Genomic DNA, 24,296 nt, shown 5'->3' on the forward strand with positions numbered 1-24,296 from the left:
TTCAAGGGCATTGGTGTCTTTTTAAATGCCACTTAACAGCTGGTTAACAGCAGGTACTGGATTGACACATTTTGAAAGTTCAGGTACTGAATTGTCACGTTTTAAAGTTTGTAGACCAAAGCGGCACTAGGCCCAAGATACATGGTACTAATAGGGAACTTTCCCTTTTTAATATTATCCTTGAGGGAGATGCACTTCATGTTTTATATCATGGCCGGTTGCAAGAATCTGGTTGACAAATTCACTCAATGTTCAATGAAGCATATTCATTGCTTGGTAATCAAGCAGCTCATTAAGGTTGTGTTTGGTATAATTGCTACTACTTGTAACGTTACAATGCTATCATTGTTGTTTCTTCATAAAACATCAAATTTGGTGTTTCAAAACCCAATCCAATGCTTACATTTTTTAGTGGAAGTGGTTATCTGGTGTGATGTGACAAGACAAATTTATCAAAAATTTGTATTGAACAACCAAAAGCCTTGCCAGTAAAAGTGTCCATGGTACCAAACACAACCTTAATGTCTCGGCAGGCAGTGTCATACTCTTCTATTTGTGGTCTTTTATTATGCTTCATTTTCTTCACAATGTAATTTTTTGCTGAGAAACTCACTGAAAATTAATGAAATGATTTTGTGGTCTTTTTAGTGGAAGTGGTTATCTGGTGTGATGTGACAAGACAAATTTATCAAAAATTTGTATTGAACAACCAAAAGCCTTGCCAGTAAAAGTGTCCATGGTACCAAACACAACCTTAATGTCTCGGCAGGCAGTGTCATACTCTTCTATTTGTGGTCTTTTATTATGCTTCATTTTCTTCACAATGTAATTTTTTGCTGAGAAACTCACTGAAAATTAATGAAATGATTTATTCAAACTACGATACCAGACCACTAAGATTTAAACCCATTTCTCTTATAAGGAGAGGAAGCTTATTAGGCCATATGTATTTATTATGTCTACAATTTTATATATGTACAAAAATCATGTATGCTCTGTTTGTATAATACTAGACTAAAAGTTATGCAATATATGGGAATGGGTCCAATCAGTCAAACCAAGGTTGGGTTCAGGTTGATCTATTTGGCAAGATTTCAATCCGATCATAGGTTAAGTTTTCAAAACAATTAAATCATATAACAAGTCTCTTGCCATGGGTGTTATCCACTTATCTCTAGGGGCTGAAGCAAATTCTTCTTAAGTTGGGATGAATTTCTGTTCAACATCTCAACTACACTGGACGTGGGTGTCATCTCAATTTCCTACATCCTTCAACAGAAGCTTTTGGACGAATTTCTGTTCAACAGACACGTGTTACCATAAACTATTTGCTAGAGCATTTGAGTTCAGAATCTACAAAGAATCAACATTCAATCTTCAAAAAAGGTTGAGTCTTGCCATTTAATGGCTTTTATCTTTTGCAATTTTTGTATCATGTAGTTATGGTATCAAGTTCAAGAATGCTGGTCGTTTGTTGCTCACTTAAGCAAGAAATGTATTGTAGGAATAGATACAGAATAATCAAGAGAAGATCGGTTCCATCAGACTAGTAGTTAAAATTAGATTTAGTACATGTTTTTTTTTTTTTTTTAAGTATTCTATTGCATTAAAATAAGAACAAAATTACATCAGCACCTATGCACCCCAAGAGACTGCATAATGGGAATACACAAATGTGAAGAAAGAGTTTATGCACGCGCAAACAGACTATAAGCATTAAAGTAAGAGGTATGGGGTATTGCCAACCATTAATGGAGGGTGCCCGAGTTTCCCTTGTAGCTCTCATCTGGAGGGCAGACTTTGTCTTCTGAAAATATGACCATTACTCTCTCCCCAGATTATCCAAATGATGGCCCTTTTTCTTATAGCTCTTGGATACCAATTGAATAATTGGCCAACCATAGGGTGAGTTGACCAAGCCAGGATCTCAATCTTTATTCTTTGTTCCATATTTTTCTGCAACAATTTGTCTCCAATGTCCACCCTTATAAGTGTTGAATCTCCAAAACCAGTTGCCTGATAGAGCAATGTTGATAACTTGATATCTTTCAACCTTCTTATTCTTAACTCACCTGGATTTCCATGAGAAAACACTTTTTTTTTTAATTGATTAGGTGGAACTTGAAATCATACCTCTACCCCTTCCAGAGAAAGTCCCTCATTTTCCTTTCTATAAGTTTGGCTACACCTGGAGGAATGTGAAACATGGATAGGTAGTAAGTGGGCAGTGATAATATAGCAGACTATTGATGAGAGTTGCTTTGCTTCCTTCAGATAGACACTTGTATTCCCAAGTAGACAACCTCCTTCAGATAGACGCTTGGCCCCTAATGGATTTTGAAATGCACTTAGGGCTTAGCTCTCAAGGGTAAGCCTAATTATTTAGAAGGAAGTTTGCCTATGTCACAACCTAGCATTTCAGATTAATCACATCAACACTGATTTGAAGGATTCCTAGCCTTTCGTTCTCAGTTTAAGGGATGGGGATCACGATTAAGTCCATTATCATATGTCCCCAACAAAAAGGCATTTTTAGCATACATACACCCAACCTGAACTGATACACAATCCTTCAAATGAGAAGAGGTCAATGATATCCAAAAAGTGCAGTCCAAGTAGAAGTGTAGAACTAAAACGGGGATAACGTGGTTCCATACCTTTGCAAGACTCTCGTACATCTATGACAAAATTGCTCATCAAGAAATAAAATAATGGATCACAAAGTGTGTACGTGTGTGTGAATTGTACATTGAAAGCTGATAACCATGGAATTACAATCTTCTGGGTACAAAACAATACTAAGAAGAAAGTGAAAGCATAAAGCCTCATATTAATGACACAGAGATCTGCAAATTTGATACAGTTGGAATTCAGCTAAAAATTAGAGAATTTAACATCAACCCAACACATACAGACATACAAAAAATAAGAAAAACTTACAGCTCCATAAGAAGCGTCTGCTACTTCTATTGTCCACCATCCGCCTCCAACTTCTGAACATATGCTTTTAAAGTCATCACCAAATCCCTAGCCGGTGCCTGGAGCGTACCAACCAATGCAGATGCAGGGCTTTGAAGCGAACCCAACAACTTGGCATAAATCTCAGCCCTCGTCGGCATTGTCTCTAGAGCCTTGAAATCAGAGGGCCCATAAAACTTTCCCTCAAACACCGCCCCCGTGAAGTCATTGTCTTCCAACTTCTTCTCTTTCTGGAAATTCCTGTACGGTTTCAGCGCCTCAGGAATCTCTTCAGTGTGGACAAAGATCCAGGCATTCATGCCCTTCATGCAAGGCTTCAGAGCCTCCCACGGCGTGCCTTCGATAGCCTTTCCGACAAGCGTGTTCTTGGCAACAACGAGCTTGACGGATTCCGGAAAACTCCGTCTGAGCTCTTGAAATTGCTTCACTGTGAAGCCCTTGTATTTGATTCCAGCGACAAGGTAACAGTTCTCCAACTGTTTCCTAACGTTTTCCACCGTTTCTTCCTTCTTGGTTCGGCTGATAGCGGCGCGGATTGAAGGGAAGTGAGAGGTTCTGTGGGTTGTCGGAAAAGCGGTTTTGGGCTTAAAAACTGTTGTTGTGAAATTGGTCCGGGTTAGCTTCTGAGAGGAAGGTGGCTTTGAGGAGGGGAATGTGCAGAGAGAAGCTTCCATTGCGGAGGAAGGTCTGGGAGAGGAAAGGGTGGAGTACGGACTCTATAGACCTTACTCTGGAGTGGGAATGGGGGAGAGAGAAGGGGTCTCTTATCTTTTCATATTTCATAATCGCCAACGTCGTCGGAAAGGGCGTTTTCGTTATTTGGAAGAGTAAAAGCGATTAGGTACTGTTTGGATTCATGTCCTTTAACGCTTTCTTGTAAAAGCTACGGGAAACAAAAGCCTCTGATCTACGGTTAGAATTTAGTGCCACGATATTCTCGGAGAATGCTAGTGCCACGATATGCGGATTTACGAGATTCCCATCAGACCATCACCGTTCCCGTTTAGATATGATCTAGTCATCTAGGCTCCATACATATAAATGACAGTAATAAAATGGAGGAGAGGCATTCGTAGGTCGTGGTGCTAGCATTTCTCGTCTTTACGCGACAACATCGATACACTGCAGAGTCCAGAGTTCCGGTCAGGAACTTCTAGACTCCAGAGAGAACGATCGATATTCGACAGTAAAATTTCAACAATCTTAAGAGTTAAGACCGGGAGACATACAGTGTAATCTCCGAGTCTCACACAGAAAGAGTTGGTATGGGGTTTTTGAGACTAGTAGCCCCGAAGGCTCTGCGTGCGCCTTCCATCTTCAATGGCTTGCCCAGCGGTTTCCCGCGCAATGAAACAGTCAGCATTCGCGCGTACTCTGCTACTATGTCTCCACCTTCGAAGGCCGTTGTCTATGAACAGCACGGGTCACCTGACCAGGTTACCAGGTGAAATTCTCCCTTCGCCGCTTCTCCCGCTTGGCAAGTTGCAAATTCGACTCGTCCATATTTAACAGATTCGGCTATCGATGTGCAGTTGCGAAATTGCGTAGTTGAGCTTTACTGGTTGCAATTTTAGTAGAGCACAATAGTTGTTCACGCTTGGGCTAGTGGATATTGCGCTCCTGACCATTTTTTTTTTCATTTCTGGTATGTACTGCTAATTGAAAATTCAAAAGGCATTTGGTGTGCTGAAACTTTTTGACTCTAGCTTCTTCCAAGGAAGCACTCAACTGAGGTTATCATCATAAGGTTATGCATTGGCTGAAATTACATCATCTCTTGAAGGACTTCTCAGTTGACTTAATTAGTAATTGGAGTGCTATAGCTGTATCCTCCCCTTCCTCCCCTGTGGTACAAGAAAGTTGGGTACCAACGCCAGGGTGAAGCTAAATTTTGATGGAAGCTCCTTGGGTAATCTAGGTCAGTCGGGAGTTGGAGTATGTTCAAAAACGAGGAAGGAAAAGTCTTGGCCCTTTACTTGGGCCCAATTGGGGTGGGAGGTTCATTAAGGGCAGAAGTAATGACCTTACTTCAAGGTTTGAGACTGGCGAAACAATGGGGAATTGTAGGGGTGCAACTTTTCCGGGTTAGGGTTGGGATTTTGTAAAAATTTCAATAGGCCCAACCTGAAACCTGAGCCCGAAATAGTGTAAACTGTTAACTTGGGCCAACCCGACTTGCACCCCTAATTAGAAGTGGAAGGAGACTCCGAGCTGGTAATAGGGTGGATGCAATCTGGAAACTTGGGAGTTTGGTCTCTTAGGCAGCTTCTAAGAGAGATTATTAGCTAAGCAAGGGAGATTGGGGTGCATTTTAAATGGGTAAGAAGGTCAGCAAATGAAATGGCTGACAGTTTAGCTAAGCAAGGAGCTACTAGGGAGGCTTTGTTTTGGGCTTGTTTGTAAGTTTTTGCTTTGATATTTCATCCATTTTGTGGGTGGTAAATATGTAATCTTTTCAATTCTTTAATGAAAGTTACCGTTTCCTATAGACGTCCTGCAGGGATGAAGAGAAGAAGGAAGCTATCTACTCTTTGATCAGTCTTAATCTTCTTATCCATAAGTGAAATGAGGTTGGCAATTACAAGTCATTCTTTTCTAGAACAACAGGGTTTCTAGATTGTTTTTATGTTTTGGTCCAATGCAAAGAAGAGGAGGGGGAGAGACATCTTTGTAAATACACATGCCCACTTTGTTCCCACCTGAATGAAGTTGAATTGGGGGAGGGGCAGGGGGTCTTCATATAGTATTCATCAATCTAGATTCTTGAGAAAATATATGATAGAAGGGGTTTAAGGGATTTAGAGTCCTCAGTTGTGACCTCTTTGTTGAATTCTAAGAAGGGATTTTCCTAGATGCCTCAAGGATTTTTATTTTTTGAAAACTGTAAAGTAAAATGCATTAATTAAAAGATCCATAATAAAGACCCCTGTACAATGAGAAATGAACAGAGGATATACAAAAAGCCATCTTATCTCTAACAGCCTTAATCCCCCCAAACGAAAACAAAAAAAAACTATCCATTCCTTACAAGCAGAAAATTAAAAAAAAATAAAAAATTACACTTGGGTATCTGCCTTTTAACATCAGGTGTATTGCCAGCCATGAATGGATCATTCCCAGAATTTTCCTTAGAACATCTTCTTTTGAGTTCTGAGTTCCCTCAAATAATCTGTTATTTCTTTCACTCCACACTGCCCACATAACAGCAGCGGTGATGATACTCCATGCCACCTTGCCAGCCTTACTAAGACCTCCCAACCACCAAGCTTCTAAGTGTCCCTTTACATCTGCTGGAAACACATCTTAGCCTCAAATATCTCCACCTAGATGCCTCAAGGATGATAACAGGGTTTGGACATTTGGAATGGTCCTGTGCTGCCAAAGATAAAGCAGCCTTCTACGGGGAGGTCTATCATGATAAAATTAATACTTGTGAGCAATTACAGTGGAGAAGACCTTTTTGGTGTATCTCCTCTCATTGCTGCCCCTTATGTAAATCATACGGTGAAAACTGTTTCCACTTGCTAATCTCCTGTGTTAGTGTGTGTATGTATCTATGATTTGGATGTTTTGCTTTGATCTTTTTGGATGCAGGTGGGTCCCTCCCTCTGATCTAAGAAGCTTATTCTGCCAATCTTTTTTCTGCCCAAGAAAAAGAAGAGGCAAGATATTATGGTGATGCACTAGGATTGGCAATGTTATGGTGCATTTGGGAGGAGAGAAATGCATGGCTGTTCAAGGATAAAGAGAGAAGTGCAGGATAGGTCATTGAAAACATTTTAATCAAAGCGGCACACTGGGTCAAAACAAGTGAGCAATTCAGTTTGTATACAACTGATGATATACTAACAAACTGGAAGTCAATGGCTGAACCGTCATTCTCGAGAAGACTACCTCTAACAATCCACTGGGAGAAATCAGCAGTTGCTCTTATCAAAATGAACTTTGATGGTGCAGTTTGGGCAATTCAGGAAATTTGGTATTGGGGGTGTTTTTAGAAATGAGGAGGGGCATGTTATAGCACTTTTTTCTGGACCTGTAGGCTATAGAGGTTAAACTAGAGAATAACTTTGGGCAGCTCTAGAAGGACAAGAAGGGCTAAGTCCTTGAACCTAAGGCAAACATAGTTGAAGAAGATTAAAAAGTGGTGACAGGGTGGCTAAAGAGAAACCAAGAAGGGCCTTGGAAATATAGACACACAATAAGGGAAGCAAAAGAAATATCGAATATTCTCAGTGCCACAGTGGCCTGGTACCAAGATCTGCAAATGCCTTAGCAAATTCATTAGCCAAGCAAGGGGCAACAAGGAATCACTCCCCTTGGTGTCTGGTGCTCCAACACTCCCCCTAGAGTCTCTTTCTTTGTTTGGGAGACCTGCCTCCACAAAATCAACACTTGCGATTTGGTTTAGAAGAAGAATAAAGGAAAACTGTTTATTTCATGCCTGCCGTTTATGTTTGAAAAAAGGTGAATCCACTGATCACCTCTTTCTTCACTGCCCAGAAACTAGGAAACTTTGGTATTACTTCCTAAATCTTGTAGGGTACTGGGTTTTTCCTAGAAGCTTAATTGATTTCATTTGGTATGGAGGGGCAGTGGTCATGGAAGCAGGGGGGGAATTTATTGGTGCACTATCGCCTAAGAGTGTTATGGTGTGTTTGGGAAGAAAGAAGCAATTGCCTCTTTGAAAACAAAACCAGAACCATTGAAGATAACTCTCCCACATTACTTTCTTGGGTAATCTGTGGGTCTCTATTTCTGCAAAGTTCAAAGGCTTTTCTCTGAATGATCTTTAAAGAAACTTGGGGGAAATCCTGTTCTCCTCACTTGCACCTTCAAGCAGGTCAATTGCTATTCCTGCAAGGTTGATATCAGAGCTGACTCTAAATTTTGATGGCAGTGCTTTGGGAAATCCTGGAGTTGCTGGAATTGGTGGAGTTTTAGAGGGAGGGAGGAAAGCATCATGTGGGCATATAGTGGCCCAATTGGTGTAGCTGCAATATGTACAGTGAAAGAAATCTGCCTCTGTAATATCCTTTTGTTGGTTTAGCTGCAGTATGTACATCTCCTTGTGTACCCCTCTTCTTTTTAATATAATCAGTTAACTTTTCTCAAAAAAAAAAAAAAAGAGGAATCACTTAATATTGCAGACTAGTTCCCTGGGGGAGTTGTAATCTTTGTACTTGACTGTTTTTTGTGTTAACTGTGGTTAACCCCCATAGTGGGCACTGCTTTGAAATCCATGTAAAAATCTTCTATGATTTAAAGTAATCTTGTTATTTTGGAAAAGAAGGGAGTACCAAATAGGCTTAGAGAATGATTTGTAATTGTAATCTATCCAATTGTCATTTAGGTGTTAGCCTCAATGATTTTCGCCACAAAACTTATGGAGAATAGCAATCTAAGACTTTGGAGAAGGACGAGAAGCTCCACTCACTAAACTGCCATCATTTTCACCACTATACCCTGTGCTATCTCTGATGACTCCTATCTCAGAAGGCCTTTTTTTTATTTATTTTTAACATTGATATCTAAGGACTTGGGTTTCCCAAGAGCATTTGTCAGTGTTAAGAGGTGTACGATTCAACCAATATGCTTTCATCTCTATCAGCTAATTGATCACTGTGACCAATTATATTATGATTTAACTTCTTGTGGAAAACTCTTCTCCCTTTCTCCTTTTCTTTGTTTTTAATGAAATTTATTCATAATGGATCAGGAGAAACACCAAAAGTTAGCCTTGTTTCCTAAGGAGTGTGAATCTTCATTGCATTACCTGCAGGCTTATTAACCTTCCCCCAGTGGAGCTTAAGGACAATGATGTATGTGTCAGAATGCTTGCAGCTCCAATAAATCCTTCAGATATCAATCGGATAGAAGGTTGTCATCTTTTAGATTTTTAAATATTGATTGTTCTTTACACGTGTTCATTTCTCTATCTGCCTGGCTCTGTTTTATTCATGTAAAGAACACTGATGTGGACCCCACTGATGTGGTCCCCACAGTGTTCGTATGGCAGCAATATTTCTGTTAGATATGACAGTGTTATTTGGTAGTTATTTCAGCTTTATTATTAGTTATTTCTTATTCTATTTGCCATGTAAGCAATAAGGGCAATTCAGCCCTTTTAGAGTTAGCCAATAGTTATAAATACTAAGAGAGGGTCGGCAGAAATTATGACATACTCTCTCTCTTTTCTGAAACTCTCTTCGTGTACTTCTTTTCTTCCTCTCTTCTCTTCTTCTTCTCTTCAATTTTTCATCCTTTTTTCTTTTTAATTCAAGACTGATTGTAGTCTAGATCGACTACTTGGTATCAGAGCCGACCTAGGAGCTCTTATGCTAGTCTGATTAGGCCGACTGCATGAGAACCACTTAGGTTTGGAAGTTTTTCAACAAGGAAGGAGGATTGGCTGATTCTTGGAGGTTACTGGTAGTGTGCCGCTGCTACTAAAGAGATTGTAGAAGTTTGGGAGAGTTCCAGTAGTTAGGAAGAATCAGAAGAAGCTTCAGATCCTCAAGATTAGGGATTTGCATCAACCAGAAGGTGGCGGCCAGAGATTTTTTCATAAAGTAAGCTTTTTCTTGTGATTCTATTCAGAAAAGATAATCTTGGTTTAGTTTGAGAGGTGCGGCTTCAGAATTTTTATGTTTTCTTTAGGGTTTTGAGAGAAAACCCTAAAATTCAGAACTGTTATTTATTTCAGATCAGAATTTGAATTGGTTTCATTCGGAATTCTGTTTTCTGGAAGAACTAGGCTGGCTGTTATAAGTTGTTTGGGTGCTGTTTCTCTTATTACAGTAATTAAAAAAGGTTTTTTTTTTTAATTAATTCTTGATCAAGAATGGAGTCAAGGGTCAAGGGGAAGGTGTTTTTGGGACTAGTAATTTTGGTAACATGTCTGAGAATACCTTTCAGATTACAACAGTTAAGTTTGATGGATCAAACTACCTAGAATGGGCTCAATCGGCCATGATGGCCATTGGGGGTAGGGGAAAACTGAGCTACTTGTTGGGAGATGTGAAAGAACCAACTAAGGAGGACCAAACCTATACCAAATGGGTTCAAGGGAACTATTTGGTTATGACATGGCTGTGCAACTCTATGCAGCAACATATCAGCTGAAACTATTTGTGAGTGAAAACAACTAAGGAAATCTGGGATGTCATGAAAGAGACCTACTCCCAACCCCTTAATGTTGCTAGGGATTATGAACTGAAATGTGAGGTTAACAACCTTAAGCAAGGAGAGAAACCAGTCTCGGTTTACTTCTCTACACTGAAATCTTTGTGGCATGAAATTGATTACCTAGAAACACTTGAGTGGGAAAGCCAGAAGGATGCACAGACTCATAGAAAGCAGGTTGAAACTAATAGGGTTTTTGAGTTCCTAGCTGGTCTGAATCCTGAGTATGATATTGTGAGACAACAACTACTGACAAGAGACAATGCGACCCTATCACAAGCCTACTTAGTGCATAGTGAAGAGACTAGGAGAAAGGTTATGATGCAGCATCAGCCCTTCCCACAGCCTTGGCAGCAGTCAAACCTAAGTCCGAGGGTGATACAGAGAGGGATATAAAGAAGGAAGATAAGCGGGATCTAGTATGTGAACATTGCAAGAAACTCAAGCATACTAAAGACACCTGTTTACAAAACTCAGGAACAAAAGGGGTAATGCTAATATGACTGTTAATACTGATTGTGCTTCCTTATCAGGCACAAAAGGCACACCCCTAGACACCCTAGCTGCTGTCCATGCTGCCTTGACTCAGTTGGAAAAGGAAGTTGGCAGTTCAACTCAATCATCTTAATCACCATCAGCTCCCACATCAGCTTTTGCTCATCTAGGTAACACTGAACATTGTTGGGTAATAGACTCAGGTGCATCTAACCATATGACTGGCTTGCCATCACTGTTCACTACCTATCACTTATCTTCTAGCAGAGATAAGGTGTCCATTGCTGATGGTTCCCTTGTTCCCATTTCTGGCAAGGGAGATATCAAGTTGTCTAATGCCATATCCTTATCTTCAGTTCTGCATGTTCCTAAGTTTAATACTAATTTTCTTTCAGCCAGTAGCATTACAAAACATAAGAATTGTTCAATAACCTTTTTCCCTGACCGATGTGTTTTTCAGGACTTGGAGACAAGGAAGGTGATTGGGACTGGCCGTGAGACGAATGTGATCTATCTGCTTGGAGAAAGTTCACATTGGGAAGATAGTGAAAATATGAAGTCTTTTGTTTCTCAGTCTGTTAGTTAGGTTATGCTTTGGCATAATCGGTTGGGTCATTTATCTTTTCGGTCTTTGAAGAGTTTGTTTCCTGATTTATTTGAGTCTATTCAGATGTCCAATTTGAGATGTGAGAGTTGTGAGCTTGCAAAGCATTGTAGAACATCTTATTCATTGAGTAATAATCCTTTTGATATTGTGTATACTGATGTTTGGGGTCCTTATCACATCACTGCTATGGGGGGGGGTACAAATATTTCTTGTTGTTTGTTGATGACTATACCCGGTTTTCTTGGGTTTACCTTATGCGTTCTCGAGATGAGGTTTCTACTTTGACCCAGATCATTCATCAAATGATTTTAACCCAATTTGGGGTCAAAATCAAAATCCTCAGATCCGATAATGCGAAAGAATACTTTGCCAACCAATTAGCCTCCTATTTGCTTGACCATGGAATTATCCACCAAAGTACTTGTCCTCATACACCATAGTAGAATGGGGTTGCTGAGAGGAAGAATAGGCACATATTGGAGGTGGCCAGAAGCATCATGTTTAACTCCAATGTGCTTATTCGTTTCTGGGGAGATGCTATTCTTACAACAGTGTATCTCATTAACCGAGTTCCTTCACGGGTTCTTGACATGAAGCCACCATTTACCCTCCTATACCCTGATAAAGACTTGTTTACTATTCCCCTTAAAACCTTTGGTTGTACTTGCTTTGTTCAGATTCTTGGACCTCATCGTTCCAAATTTGATCATAAGGCCTCCAAATGTATTTTTCTCGGTTATGCACAAAATCAAAAGAGATATTGCTGTTATGAACCCACTTATGGGAAAAGATTTGTCTCTATGGATGTTACTTTCTTCGAGGATGTACCCTATTTCCCTAAGGTTTCTCCTCAGGGGGAGAGTAGTGAGTGTGGGGTTAATTCATCAGAAGTTCCTTTACCTGTTCCATTGAGTGATGAGGGATGTAATGGGGAGGGGTGTCAGAGGTTCCGGGATTTGAGAGTTTATCACAGGCGGTGGAGGCAGGTTGATTTCGGTCATCAGCAGTCCAGGCCAGCCCTAGTTTCTTCTGCGGATCCAGATCCAAGTACTACAGTTCCGTTATCGGATCTGAGTTCCACTGAGATACCTTCCACTGTTGAGCCCTTACCTCCTTTGGATGACCTTGACCTCCCCATTGCAGTCCGTAAAGGCAAACGGCATTGCACCACATCCATAGCCCACTGCATTTCCCAATTCTTGACCTATGATCACTTGCCCCCCTCTTACAGGTCCTTCCTCACATCTATTACTGATATTCCTATCCCCAGAACAGTGCAGGAGGCCTTGTCAGTTCCTGAGTGGAAAGATGCAATGAAGGTTGAAATGGATGCAATTTTAAGGAATAATACTTGGGAGCTAGTTGACCAGCCTAAAGGGAAGAAACCGGTTGGATGTAGATGGGTATTTACTGTCAAACATAATGCTGATGGTTCCATTGAAAGGTATACGGCTCGGTTAGTTGCAAAGGGATTTACTCAGACTTATGGTATAGACTACTTGGAGACTTTTGCTCCAGTAGCAAAGATGACCACTATTAGAGTTTTATTGTCCCTTGCAGCCAGTTACTCTTGGTCCTTGTTCCAGATGGATGTCAAAAATGCCTTCCTCAATGGAGACTTGCAGGAAGAAGTCTACATGCAATTGCCTCTTGGATTTTATGATGCAGACACAAGAAAGAAGGTTTTCCGGTTGAATAAAGCTTTGTATGGACTAAAACAGTCCCCCAGAGATTGGTTTGATAGATTCAGACAAGCCCTTGAAAGGTTCGGCTATGTACAAGCCCAGTCAGACCATACATAGTTCATTAAGAGAGTGGACTCTTCCTTGACCTTGCTTGCTGTATACGTGGATGATATTGTAGTGATAGGGAATGATAATGGTGAGATTAAGTCTCTCAAACAACTCTTCACCAATAATTTGAGGTGAAAGATCTGGGAGAGCTACGATACTTCTTGGGTATTGAGGTAGTTAGATCTAAACATGGGATTTTTGTTTCCCAAAGAAAGTATGTTCTAGATTTGTTGGAAGAAACTGGAAAGTTAGGTGTTAAGCCTGCAGATACACCTATTGAACAGAATCACAAGATCAGTGTAGGGGGTGGAGAGCCACTTGAAGATAAAGCTATGTTCCAGCGGTTAGTTGGAAAACTCCTCTATCTTTGTCTCACACGACCGGACATCAGTTATGCGGTCAGCGTTGTCAGTTAGTATATGCACTCTCCTAGGACTACTCACTTACTTGCAGTTGAGAGGATATTAGCATATTTGAAGAGGTGCCCAGGTAGAGTTATACTATTCAAGAATAATAATCACATGGAGATAGAGGTTTATATAGATGCTGATTGGGTTGGGAGTATTGATGATAGAAGGTCTACCTTTGGATATTGTGCTTTTGTAGGAGGTAACCTGGTCTCCTGGAGGAGTAAGAAGCAAAGTGTTGTTTCTCGTTCTAGTGCAGAAGCTGAATACAGGTCCATGGCTAATGGTGTGGTTGAAATCCTATGGTTGAAATCACTATTTGAGGAGTTGGGCATTGCTTATGAGAAGCCCTTAATGCTGTATTGTGATAATCAGGCTGCTATTAATATAGCTCATAATCCAGTACAACATGACAGAACTAGGCATATTGAAGTAGACCGACATTTTGTTAGAGAAAGGGTTTCATCTCAAGAAGTGTGTCTTCCGTATATCACCTCCAGCATGTAGCTTGCAGATCTTCTCACCAAGGCTGTTCCAAGGAAGAAGTTAGAGGCAGCTCTATGCAAGTTGGGAATGACAAATATCTATTCCCAACTTGAGGGGGAGTGTAAAGAACACTGATGTGGTCCCCACAATGTTCGTATGGCAGCAATATTTCTGTTAGATATGACGTTAGTTGGTAGTTATTTCAGCTTTATTAGTAGTTATTTCTTATTCTATTTGCCATGTAAGCAATAAGGGCAATTCAGCCCTTTTACAGTTAGCCAATAGTTATATAAATACTAAGAGAGGGTCGGCAGAAATTATGACCTACTCTCTCTCTTTTCTGAAACTCTCTTCATGTACTTCTTTTCTTCCTCTCTTCTCTTCTTCTTCTCTTCAATTTTTCATCCTTTTTTATTTTTAATTCAAGACTGATTGTAGTCTAGATCGACTACTATTCACTCAGTGGCACCCCTCCTCTAAAACACACAAACACATGCACATGCACACAATGACACATAGCATACACACTATCACGTGTCTCTCTTGATTCTGCTCCTTTTATTTTTTTTTTCTTTGTTTTGTAGGTTTATCATAATTTGTTATTTTAGTAATCTAACTACATTATTTCTTCAAAGAATTTTTATTGACTGTGGATTGTCGCCTCAGATTCTATTATGTAACTCCATTTTGTCAATGACATATAAATTAAAAATTCTTTTTCTTTTCATGTTGTTTCTTTGCTTTGTTTTCCTTACCTAGATCTACCTATTATTATTTATAATAAATGGGCTCTCTTTCAATAACTTTGCATCTCATCTGTTACTATAGGTGTTTACCCTGTGAGGCCTCCATTGCCTGCAATTGGAGGATATGAAGGAGTAGGGGAAGTACATTCTTTGGGATCTGCAGTAAGGGGTCTCTCCCCTGGTGACTGGGTCATCCCATCTCCTCCATCTTTTGGTATAGTCCTTATGCTCTATATTTCTTTTTATTGCTTTTATATTTATTCCTCGCCAGTCTCAAAAATAAGCGACCTCTATTGACCCCTCGCTTTGCCATTTAGCCAGCTCATTGACTGATCTATGGATCCAATTGACATTGATAGCTATATCTCTTTCCAACTCTTTTACCTCCCTCATAATCTTTCTATATTGCCATGTGAGTAAACTGTCATTTCTGAGCCAACTCACCACCATTTTTTAATCCCCTTTCACTAGAAAATTTCTATAATTAAAAGCTTTTGCCAGCAAAGATCAAAATTTTGCAACGTATCGGGCCATATCGGCCGATATGTATTGTATCAGTAGGTCACTGGTACATGAAATCCTTGGTGTTTTGGGGTAAACCCCTATTTCAGGGGCTAGACAGTCCTTATACCAAACCCCTTGAATAGGTTAAAAAAAAGAACTAAAAGAAATATATAGCATGCTGTTACAAAGTCTGATACGCCAGCGTATCAGACTGTATCGATTCTTTGAACCTTGTTCGCCAGTATCAGTTGTTGTAGCACTTCTGTTATCTTTGCTTTTATAAAATTTCCATGGCAAATGGGTCCAGAAAATAAGGCAGCGATGATCCCCTTACAATCTCTGTAAATCCCTCCTATGTCTGTGGAGCCTAGATTGCCTCTAGTGCAGACATCAGGATGCAATGTTTTTTTTTTTTTTTTTAATTTCTTTTGAAGGGTTACACAATGGGGGATAGCTCATCCCCTGAACCCTCTCAACCCAGGTGCAGGTGGTATTTGGTCCAAAGTCTCCGCTACGACCAGCAGGAGACCTTACTAACCAGCTAGTTGGCACCTTGCGCCATCAGAATGCAATGTTATCATATTCATATCAGGTGGCCTCCATTGTGAAAGGACCCGAGTTGTCCTTGTATTCAACATTGTGAGAATATTTAAAAATCAATAACCCACTTTCCCTTTTTCTTAATGAAGCTGTTCTAGTCTTTTCGATTATTTTCCAGCTATTGCATAAGATTTCTGCTGTTCCAAACTCACCTATTTGTATTTGGGTGTTTGGAAGACAATCCTGGCTGCTGTAATAAATACTATTTGGGAGGAAAGAAATAAAAGAATTTTTCAAAACCGTTCCAGCGAAGTCAACAGTTTGATTTCCATTTCCTATGGGAAGCTGATCTCCTGGACAGCAGCTGCAAAAGGTCTCCATAGGGTGCTTGGGTCTCAGCTGGGGTCTTGTAGTTTGTTTGAGTTGTAAGCCGGTTCTTAGGTCCTTGGACCTGGTCTATTGCTCTTAAAGAGGACTCCTTGTAATCTTTGTTTCCATTTAATAAATTTGCCTTACCTTCTCACCTATTTGTACTTGATCTTCTTTGAAAATGACAAGTATATGCTTCTTAGGGACATGGCAGACTTACATAGTGAAAGAGGAAAATGCATGGCACAAAATTAGTAAAGACATACCTATGGAGTATGCTGCTACAGTAACTGTAAATCCTTTGACGGCTTTACGCATGCTTGAAGACTTTACTGAGCTGAAGCCAGGTACTTTCTGGTTATCATGTTTATCATGTCCCAATGTTTCTAACTCAGTTCTGTACATTTCCTTTTACTTTTTTTTCTCTGATCAGTCTGACGTGACTAGGAGATTGTATTGTGCAAAATGGTGCTACAAGTATGGTGGGGCAGTGCATTATTCAGCTCGCACGAATCCGAGGCACCCATAGCATTAATGTCATCAGAGACAGGTGCAACTTGGAAATTTTAATTCAATTCCTTTATGAACAATTTCATCTAACTCTGTTAAACTCCAGTTTCAACAAGGTCTAATAAACATATAGGATATAGCATTTGGGGGTTCAAACTAAACTTGTCTTTGTCAAGGTTAACCTTAAATGGAGTTAATCCATTGTAACAAGGATGTACCCTAGTACCTTAGCCTTACTGCAACAATTTGGGTTGGCTCCACAAATCTTGCTCAGCCATTAACTCTTTTTGGGAATTGGGATAAAATCTTCTGTTAAATGATATACCTAATAATCTCATAAAGTGGAGGTCAATGCACCAGAGTATCTGATTTTTTTTGGTAGGATGAAAAAATGCTACACCAAACAGAGGGTAACCTTGTTCCAACAATCCAGAAATAGAATGTAAAACAAATCCCACAAAAACTGGATGTCTTGTAGCCTGACTTAGGAGAAGTCAGTGGTTGTGCTCAAACAGTAAGGCCTAATGATCATCATCCTTCAATTTTTATTCAGTGTTTTCTTATTAGTTTCTATTTTGGATTCAAACTGAATGCCAAGAAGGCCCTCTTTTTGAACAGTTTGGCTGACAAGGTAAATATTGAGAATCAGTTCAATGTCTTTAGATACAGTGAAAAGCCCAAATTGGAGACACATCACTATCAATGTGTTTAGAATACTCTCAACTCAACCAAACCTTGTCTCAACTATATGAGGAATGTATTTAAAATTCTGCATGAAAAAATATACTGTATATTGAATAGAAGCACAAGATATGAATATATACTATATGCCAAATAAAGAAAATGAGTATTCATAAAGGATGGATGTTTGACATGTAAGTTTGATGCAACAAATCTTCTTACAAATTGTGAACATATCCTTTTTCAAGGATTGTACCTATAGCTTCTATCTCCTGATCTATGGCAGGGCTGGTTCAGAAGAAGTTAAAGACAGACTCAAGGAACTTGGGGCAGATGAAGTATATACCGAGAGTCAGTTAGAAATGAAGAATGTCAAGAGTCTCCTGGTATTGTTGATTGCTTGACTTGGTATTGCTGACAATATTATATTTGGAAGGGGTTTGTCTGATGCATTTTAGCTTCAGTAATGGTTTTGCCTCAGATTATGTTTTATTGAGATTGATGTTCTGTTTATATTTTTATTAGATTTTACATAAGTTTCTTTCATTCCTTTTCTTTTTACTCATGTTTAAATTTACTTTCATAGGGTAATCTACCTGAACCTGCCTTGGGATTCAACTGTGTTGGTGGAAATTCTGCTTCTTTAGTCCTCAAATTCTTAAGGTAAATCTTGCTTTTAATTCCTAAATAAAATTAAGTATTTTTCCCATATCAATTTGTTCCTTCTCTGATGAAATTATATTTATGCAGGCAAGGAGGAACCATGGTAACATATGGTGGAATGTCTAAGAAACCTGTCACAGTATCAACTTCCTCTTTCATTTTCAAGGTAATGCCTTAGAATAAATTTTGTGAGCATTACCTTGTCATTCTTAACAATAGCATAAAGCATGATGTCAGACATTCTACCATTTGGGAATCAATCAAAGTCTTGTTACAGATATAATGGACCATGGGGTGTATGTGCTCAAGAATTAGAATTCCATGTGCACGCATCTTAAAAATTGATGGATTTTATCACAATGACGTTATTAGCAAAGAGGTGTTTAGAGACTTCTCCACTGATGATGTAGTGGTTGATAAACATATTGATGCTTACCATGTTAAAACCCCCAAAACAACTGCATACAATCTTTTTCATCTTGAGTGATTAGATGGTGACCAATCCCTATCATGGGATTGGACCAAAAGTCTCCCTTGGAATCCAGAAATAAAGGAAAAAAAAGGTCATGGTTGTTAGATAATTATGATGCTTTCCCTTATAGGGTCCTACATAAATATTTAATATGGACAAACCTAATTGTCTCTCAAACTCAAGTTAAAGTTCTTTTTTAGTTCTTAATCACTCCTACCTAAGTACACCAAATGGCCAATCCTTGGTGTATTAAAATTGTTTCTTAGTTCTTTATCTCTCAGGCAGGTCACAATCTAGTTGTTTAGTTTATTGTGTTTTATTATGTTATAATTAACTTTGCTTAGAAGGCTTTTGATTTAAATGATTTTTTTGATAAATAGATTTAAATGTTTAAATGTATGTCCAGTAGGATTTGAGTAAATCCGTTGTAGTCTACTTGGTGTTTTTTCTGATCCCTCAGGGAGTTCAGATATTTTATCTCCCCTTCTTTGTATTTTAACCTCTTATATTAATGAAATGCTTCCTGTTGTTGATAAAAAAATGTCCAGTAGGATTTGACTTTAATTACAGAGACATATATTGAGGTCAAAGATGAACCATAACTATTTCATGGATTAATTCTAACATTCTCCCTCAGCTGGTCTGTTTTGGTGGTAGAAGGTGATTGCTGTGTACTACCTATATGGCCATTCTTTGATGGTTAACAGACCATGATTCCTAGGTGCCTGATAAGACAGGCAAAGGTTTTGGTATTAACATGGACTGCTTGTTAACATCAATCGTTTGATCTATTAATAGCCTAGCTGATCCCTTAGCTAGGGAGGAAACGATCTGATTTAAGAGCGGGAGGTCTGGGGTTGAATTTGTAATCTTGCTTCTTGTTTTAATGAGGTTTCATCTATAGTTTAGCTTCAGCTATTATTTTCTAGTTGTTCCTTTCACTCCAAATCTATTTGGTATGATAGGCTTTTTTCACACTTCATTAATAAATTCTGATCGGTGTTGCTAATAAATGGCCCTACTTTGTCAATACTGAAACGAGATTCATTTAAAATTTAATACAAAGTGTAATTTAAATCTTCACTAGGATACATATTACATAACCTTTTTGCCCTCTTTTCTATTTTTTTTTTGTGGAAATTATTGGTTTGGTTTTCATAGTGCACTTGTCTATTGTTTATTTAATGCTATTTTGATTATATACTTGATTTAAATATGAACCGATGGTTGTCCATGAATGGATTGATCCCTTCCTGATCTAATTTATTGTGTCCTATTTTCTGTCCATTTTAAGACTAATTTCTTGTCAAAAATGGATCAGCAAATGGTTTTCAAACAAGTTTTGAGAGAAATTAGACAGTTAGCAAGAGATGTTGAGGCATCATTCAGATGGGTTATATAGATCAGCAAATGGTTTGGCAAATGCTCTCACCAAACAAGGGGTATCTAGGGAACAGTTTTTTTGGGCTTCTCTGCTTGATGACATTAAGGGGCTGGCTCAATGGAGCTGTAATTTTGTATAAGATGGCGCAACGGTTGGGTTGGTCCATTGTGACCTGGGTGACTAGGGTTCAATTCTTGGAAACAGCCTCTCTGTATGTGCAGGGGTAAGGCTGCATACATCTGTCCCTCCCCAGACCCCGCATTGGTGGGAGCCTTGCGCACTGGGATGCCCTTATTCTCTACAGCAGAAACTCTATTTTTAGCCTTGTTTTTCTTAGGGCGAGTTTGGGAGGGCTGAAGCTTTGATTGAGCTACTTTTTTTTTTTTGATTAAATCATCAATAGAAGATTTACAAGAGGAAGACAAACACACTTATCTTCCAAGAGAAACTTTGATTGAGCTACTTTCACTGAGCGGCTTTGAATAAGCTACTGAAACAAGCTTCACCAGCAATCCAATTTTTTTGGGGCTGAAGGACAGAGTATTTGGGTTTTTCAGGTTTTTCACCAAACATAGCTTATTAGGCTGTCTGTATGGGCCCACCTCATGAAGCCATAAGCCACTGGAAGCCCTCCCAAACAGGCACTTAATCTTGAAAAACATTAACCCTTGGTTGATGCTATCCTGATTTCTTCATGCTATTTTATTTCAAACCTACCTTCTCTTGACCCTAATAACCTCTTTAAAATTTTTATTCAAATCTTCACTCAAAGCATTATTTCTATACACCTTGTTAGTATGATTTGTATTATCATCCTTATCTTGTACTACACATTTCTTTCAATTCTTTCAATGTTAAGTAGGTTTTCACTTCTTGGGTAACTTTGTATCATTGACCTGGTATTTGAGACAAACAAGTATCATTCTGATAAAATTCTTATGTGTCACTGAAATCAATAAAAGTATGTTGTTATTTGCTCATAGGCTTCATTTTAATCTATGTGCAGGATCTTTCCTTGCGTGGGTTTTGGTTGCAGAAATGGATGGGTTCTGAAAGAGCAAAAGATTGCAGAGTTATGATAGATTATCTTTTGGACCTAGTGCACAAGGGAAAATTCAAATACGAGTATGTTTTCTTCAAAGAACAAGAACCATATTTCTAGTGCTAGCAGTAGAGGTTGCTAATACCAGACACAACTAACTGTACTTGCATCCACCAACTCATTGATTCTGCTGCCTGTTTAATGAGCCACTTACTAGATATGCAATGCCCCCAAAATCATGTTCATCTGGTAAACCCAGATTGCTGGTCCAATGATCACATTTTTTATTATCCATCCAAATATGCTTTCTAATGGCATCTCTTAGAGGTGTATGCAGAAAGAACATGGTGGCATTAATGAATTGGCTAACCTGCATGTGCCACCAAGAACTTAGTCTTGGCCATGGTGTGACCTAGAGGTGTGGATTCAAAAGGAACACTGATGTTTAATCAGTTGGTTTACATGTATATGCCAACACCATGAAGTTAGGCCGGCCTCATTATGGCATCTCCAGAGGCGTATTTTATTTGTAAAAGGATCACAGTGGCATCAACGAGTTGGTTAAATTCTATGTGCTGGCAACCTGGCACCTAGTGTTTAGGCTCTGGGAGCTCGTAATTGGACATGTGTCCTTCAGACCATTGAATGGACCCCAAAATAGGTACTTACTGGGTGGGGAAGCTGTGGATCAAGAGGATGATAGTGAAGTTTCTAGCCTAGATAAAAAAAAGTAGGTGTTGAGGTGGTGGGGGAACGAGAAGTTCAAATTGTTAATTTGGGTTTGTTCTTTTTAGGTGGGGAAGAATCTGCTAGAAAGGATTTTTTAAAGAAGAAGCAGAAAGAACTAAAGATGCCGAAGCCACATAAGTTGATTCAAATGGACAGTGTGTGGAGAGAGAGAGATGGATATTTAATATTTGAAAGTTGGTACTTTTGGATTTTAAGTGATTCATTCACTCGTATGAAAGTTCTGGTTAATTTGTTAAGCCAAAGTTGGTGAATGTTTTGGAGTGTGGATTCAAGTGTCAATCATGTTTTAGGTCTATTTGGTTTGGTTTACAGGCTTCCAGTTTGGCATATGTCTTGTATTAGTTATTTTTGCTTTCTTTTAAGGGTTGGTGAATGCTTCAGTTCAATCCATTTATGTTTTTTTTTTCTTTTTTCTTTAGGGCGGTCAAGGTTTTTAATGTTTTGAATTTTGTTGATATGATGGTAGGGGTTGGTTTGAAGGGAGTTAAAGCAGTGATTTTTTTTTGGTGCTGCGTGCTTTCATCTTTGATGATTGCAACTAGGGCTGTGTTTGGTTGCAATGCAAATAAATTTGCACTTATGCAAAACCATGGCAGTGCAAATGATTTGAGTGTAAATTCTGACCTATTTTTGTTTCAAATTTTAGCTTATTTTGTTTGATTGCATTACAAATGAAGTAAATTAAGACATGAAGCAGAATAAAGTAAAATCCAAAACAAAATTAAACAAGAATTTGCATCTTTTACATTTGCATTTTCAGGCATTTGCACTGGTGCAAATAAATATGCACTGCAACCAAACACAGCCTATTGTAATTTTGTTGCATTTATTTGGTTGATAAATAAAGGAAATTTTATTTAAATAAAGAGCTGTAGAGATAAAAACATCAAGCTGAATTTTGGCTTAGGAAGGTGGGAACTGGGAACCATATGGGGCAGGCCTTCATCCTTATTTTGCCTATGTGATGATACTTAGTGAGGTACAGATGCATGGACGGGATCTTGGACCCTGCGGTGTCAGACCCAAAATTTTCTATCCATGTAATGGTCTTAGAAAGTATCTAAGATGACTAGCTTTCTATATTCTTATCCAACAATATGTAAGGTATATTCTGGTTTGTTGATTTTCGTTCGTTTTGGTGTCACATAGAGTCGATTGATATGTTGGAACACTCTTTTTGCAGGATGGAGCTAGTACCATTTGATGATTTCCATGTGGCACTGGATAAGGCACTTGGAAAACTAGGAAGCCACTCTAAACAAGTTCTTAGATTCTAAATGGGGAGGCAGGCAGAGAACTTCATGTTTCTTGTTTTCTGTAGATATTTGGAGAAACAAAGTTGATGCAGATATAAAATGCTAAATGCTTTCTTATTTCTTTTTTTCTTTTCCTTTTTTCCTGAGATTTGCTCTTTGAGAAACAAAGTGTTCATTATGTTCCAGATTTCTACATACATCAATTGGCAGGCGTCAGACTGCAGAACGCTAAGCGTGCAAGTGCATGCCAAACTATCATACTGATAACGTATCTAGTGTAAAGTAGGGAGAGTTATTCTCGTAAACCTCACAGAGGGTTGAGCCCGTTTTTTTTCCTAGGCAAAAAGTATATTAATTATTTAACATTAATATAACATCAGATCGTTCATGTGAGCTTTGCATATTATATTTACAGGCATTAAAAGCGAAGGTGTGAGCTAACACCCCTACTTATGAACTGAAACTTTACAAGGTCAAAACGTCTTAGCAGTGTAGGGAAAATGTTCGCATAAATTTGATTTATCCACGAGTAATCCTTGTTGGAGTCATTTAGTTTATCTATAAGTTCTTTGGCATCAGAAAAAACTGAGATTTGCTTCTGTTGATTGCTTTAATTCGATAGCCTCCTGAAGCAATATAAACATTTGTTGAAGCATGCTGGAGAACATACCCAATTCCGGCTGTACCTGTGTTAGGGTCGTATGATCCATCTGTAAATAAATAAAAGTAAGCATTTTCGCTTTTACAAGGAAGATTAGATGTTGTTGATGGACCACTGAGATGCAAAGTGTTCTCCTCATGAGTTCCCATAAACCTCTTGATTTGATTTAAGATGTCGTGGGGTTGAAGGTGGATATTATTATGCAGCTTGTCATTACGAGCCCTCCAAACATGGTATAGTGCTAATTGTAAAAAAAGAAGTACCTGTTCACTTGTTATTTGTTCAGCATGAGAGAGGGGTTAGATAGCCATTTGGTGAAAATTCTGTGTAATGGCCAAATTTGAATCCCTTTGGGTTAATACCAATTTGTAAAGCACACCATAAAGCCCTAGCGAAAGGGCATTTGAAGAATAGGTGATGAAATGATTCTTCTGAATTTTCACATAGAATACAGGTGGTTTGTCCATTGGGTATCCACTTGGCCTGCTTATCCTTGGTTAATATTCCATCCTATAGTGCCTTCCAAAGAAAAACTTGATAATGATATGGAATTTTAGTTTTCCAAATGTGACCATTTGAAACTGGTTGCTGATGCGGATGAATGGATGTTCTGAAAAGTTTGATATGCTGATTTAACAGTGAAAGCACTTGAATTGTTCTTTTTCCATAACAAGGTATCAGATGATAGGGAGGGGTCAGGTTGTGTTTGTAGAATATTTCAACAGACTCCCTGTCATAGAACTGAAGGAGAAAGCTTAGGTTCCAG

At 38.8% G+C, this 24,296-nt stretch overlaps 2 protein-coding genes across 4 annotated transcripts; one reads left to right on the forward strand and one right to left on the reverse strand.

Annotated features, from left to right (window-relative positions):
• Window positions 1–2,169: 2,169 nt before the first annotated feature.
• Window positions 2,170–3,772, reverse strand: LOC104594722 (large ribosomal subunit protein uL10c-like). Its single transcript, XM_010255159.3, has 2 exons — window positions 2,941–3,772; window positions 2,170–2,188 (listed from the first exon to the last, which is right to left on the reverse strand). The coding sequence occupies exon 1, from the start codon at window positions 3,651–3,653 to the stop codon at window positions 2,967–2,969; it is 687 nt and encodes a 228-aa protein (XP_010253461.1). The 5' UTR covers window positions 3,654–3,772; the 3' UTR covers window positions 2,170–2,188; window positions 2,941–2,966.
• Window positions 3,773–4,043: 271 nt separating this feature from the next.
• On the forward strand, window positions 4,044–23,091 carry LOC104594723 (Polyketide synthase, enoylreductase family protein). 3 transcript variants are annotated; one of them, XM_088898287.1, is made up of 11 exons: window positions 4,301–4,423; window positions 4,512–4,624; window positions 8,762–8,859; window positions 14,781–14,912; window positions 16,315–16,458; window positions 16,559–16,661; window positions 17,589–17,688; window positions 17,889–17,965; window positions 18,053–18,131; window positions 20,828–20,946; window positions 22,797–23,091. In XM_088898287.1, exons 3-11 carry the CDS (start codon window positions 8,814–8,816, stop codon window positions 22,888–22,890), a joined length of 894 nt encoding a protein of 297 aa, XP_088754413.1. In that variant the 5' UTR covers window positions 4,301–4,423; window positions 4,512–4,624; window positions 8,762–8,813; the 3' UTR covers window positions 22,891–23,091. The 3 variants fall into 3 exon arrangements, with proteins under 3 accessions (XP_010253462.1, XP_088754413.1, XP_088754412.1); XM_010255160.3 differs by lacking the exon at window positions 4,512–4,624 and having other exon boundaries at window positions 4,044–4,423; XM_088898286.1 differs by lacking the exons at window positions 4,301–4,423; window positions 4,512–4,624 and adding an exon at window positions 4,643–8,034.
• The last annotated feature ends 1,205 nt before the right edge of the window (window positions 23,092–24,296 follow it).

Source organism: Nelumbo nucifera, chromosome 2 (genome assembly GCF_055504915.1).
Source record: "Nelumbo nucifera cultivar China Antique chromosome 2, China Antique-T2T, whole genome shotgun sequence".
Classification (NCBI taxonomy): domain Eukaryota; kingdom Viridiplantae; phylum Streptophyta; class Magnoliopsida; order Proteales; family Nelumbonaceae; genus Nelumbo; species Nelumbo nucifera.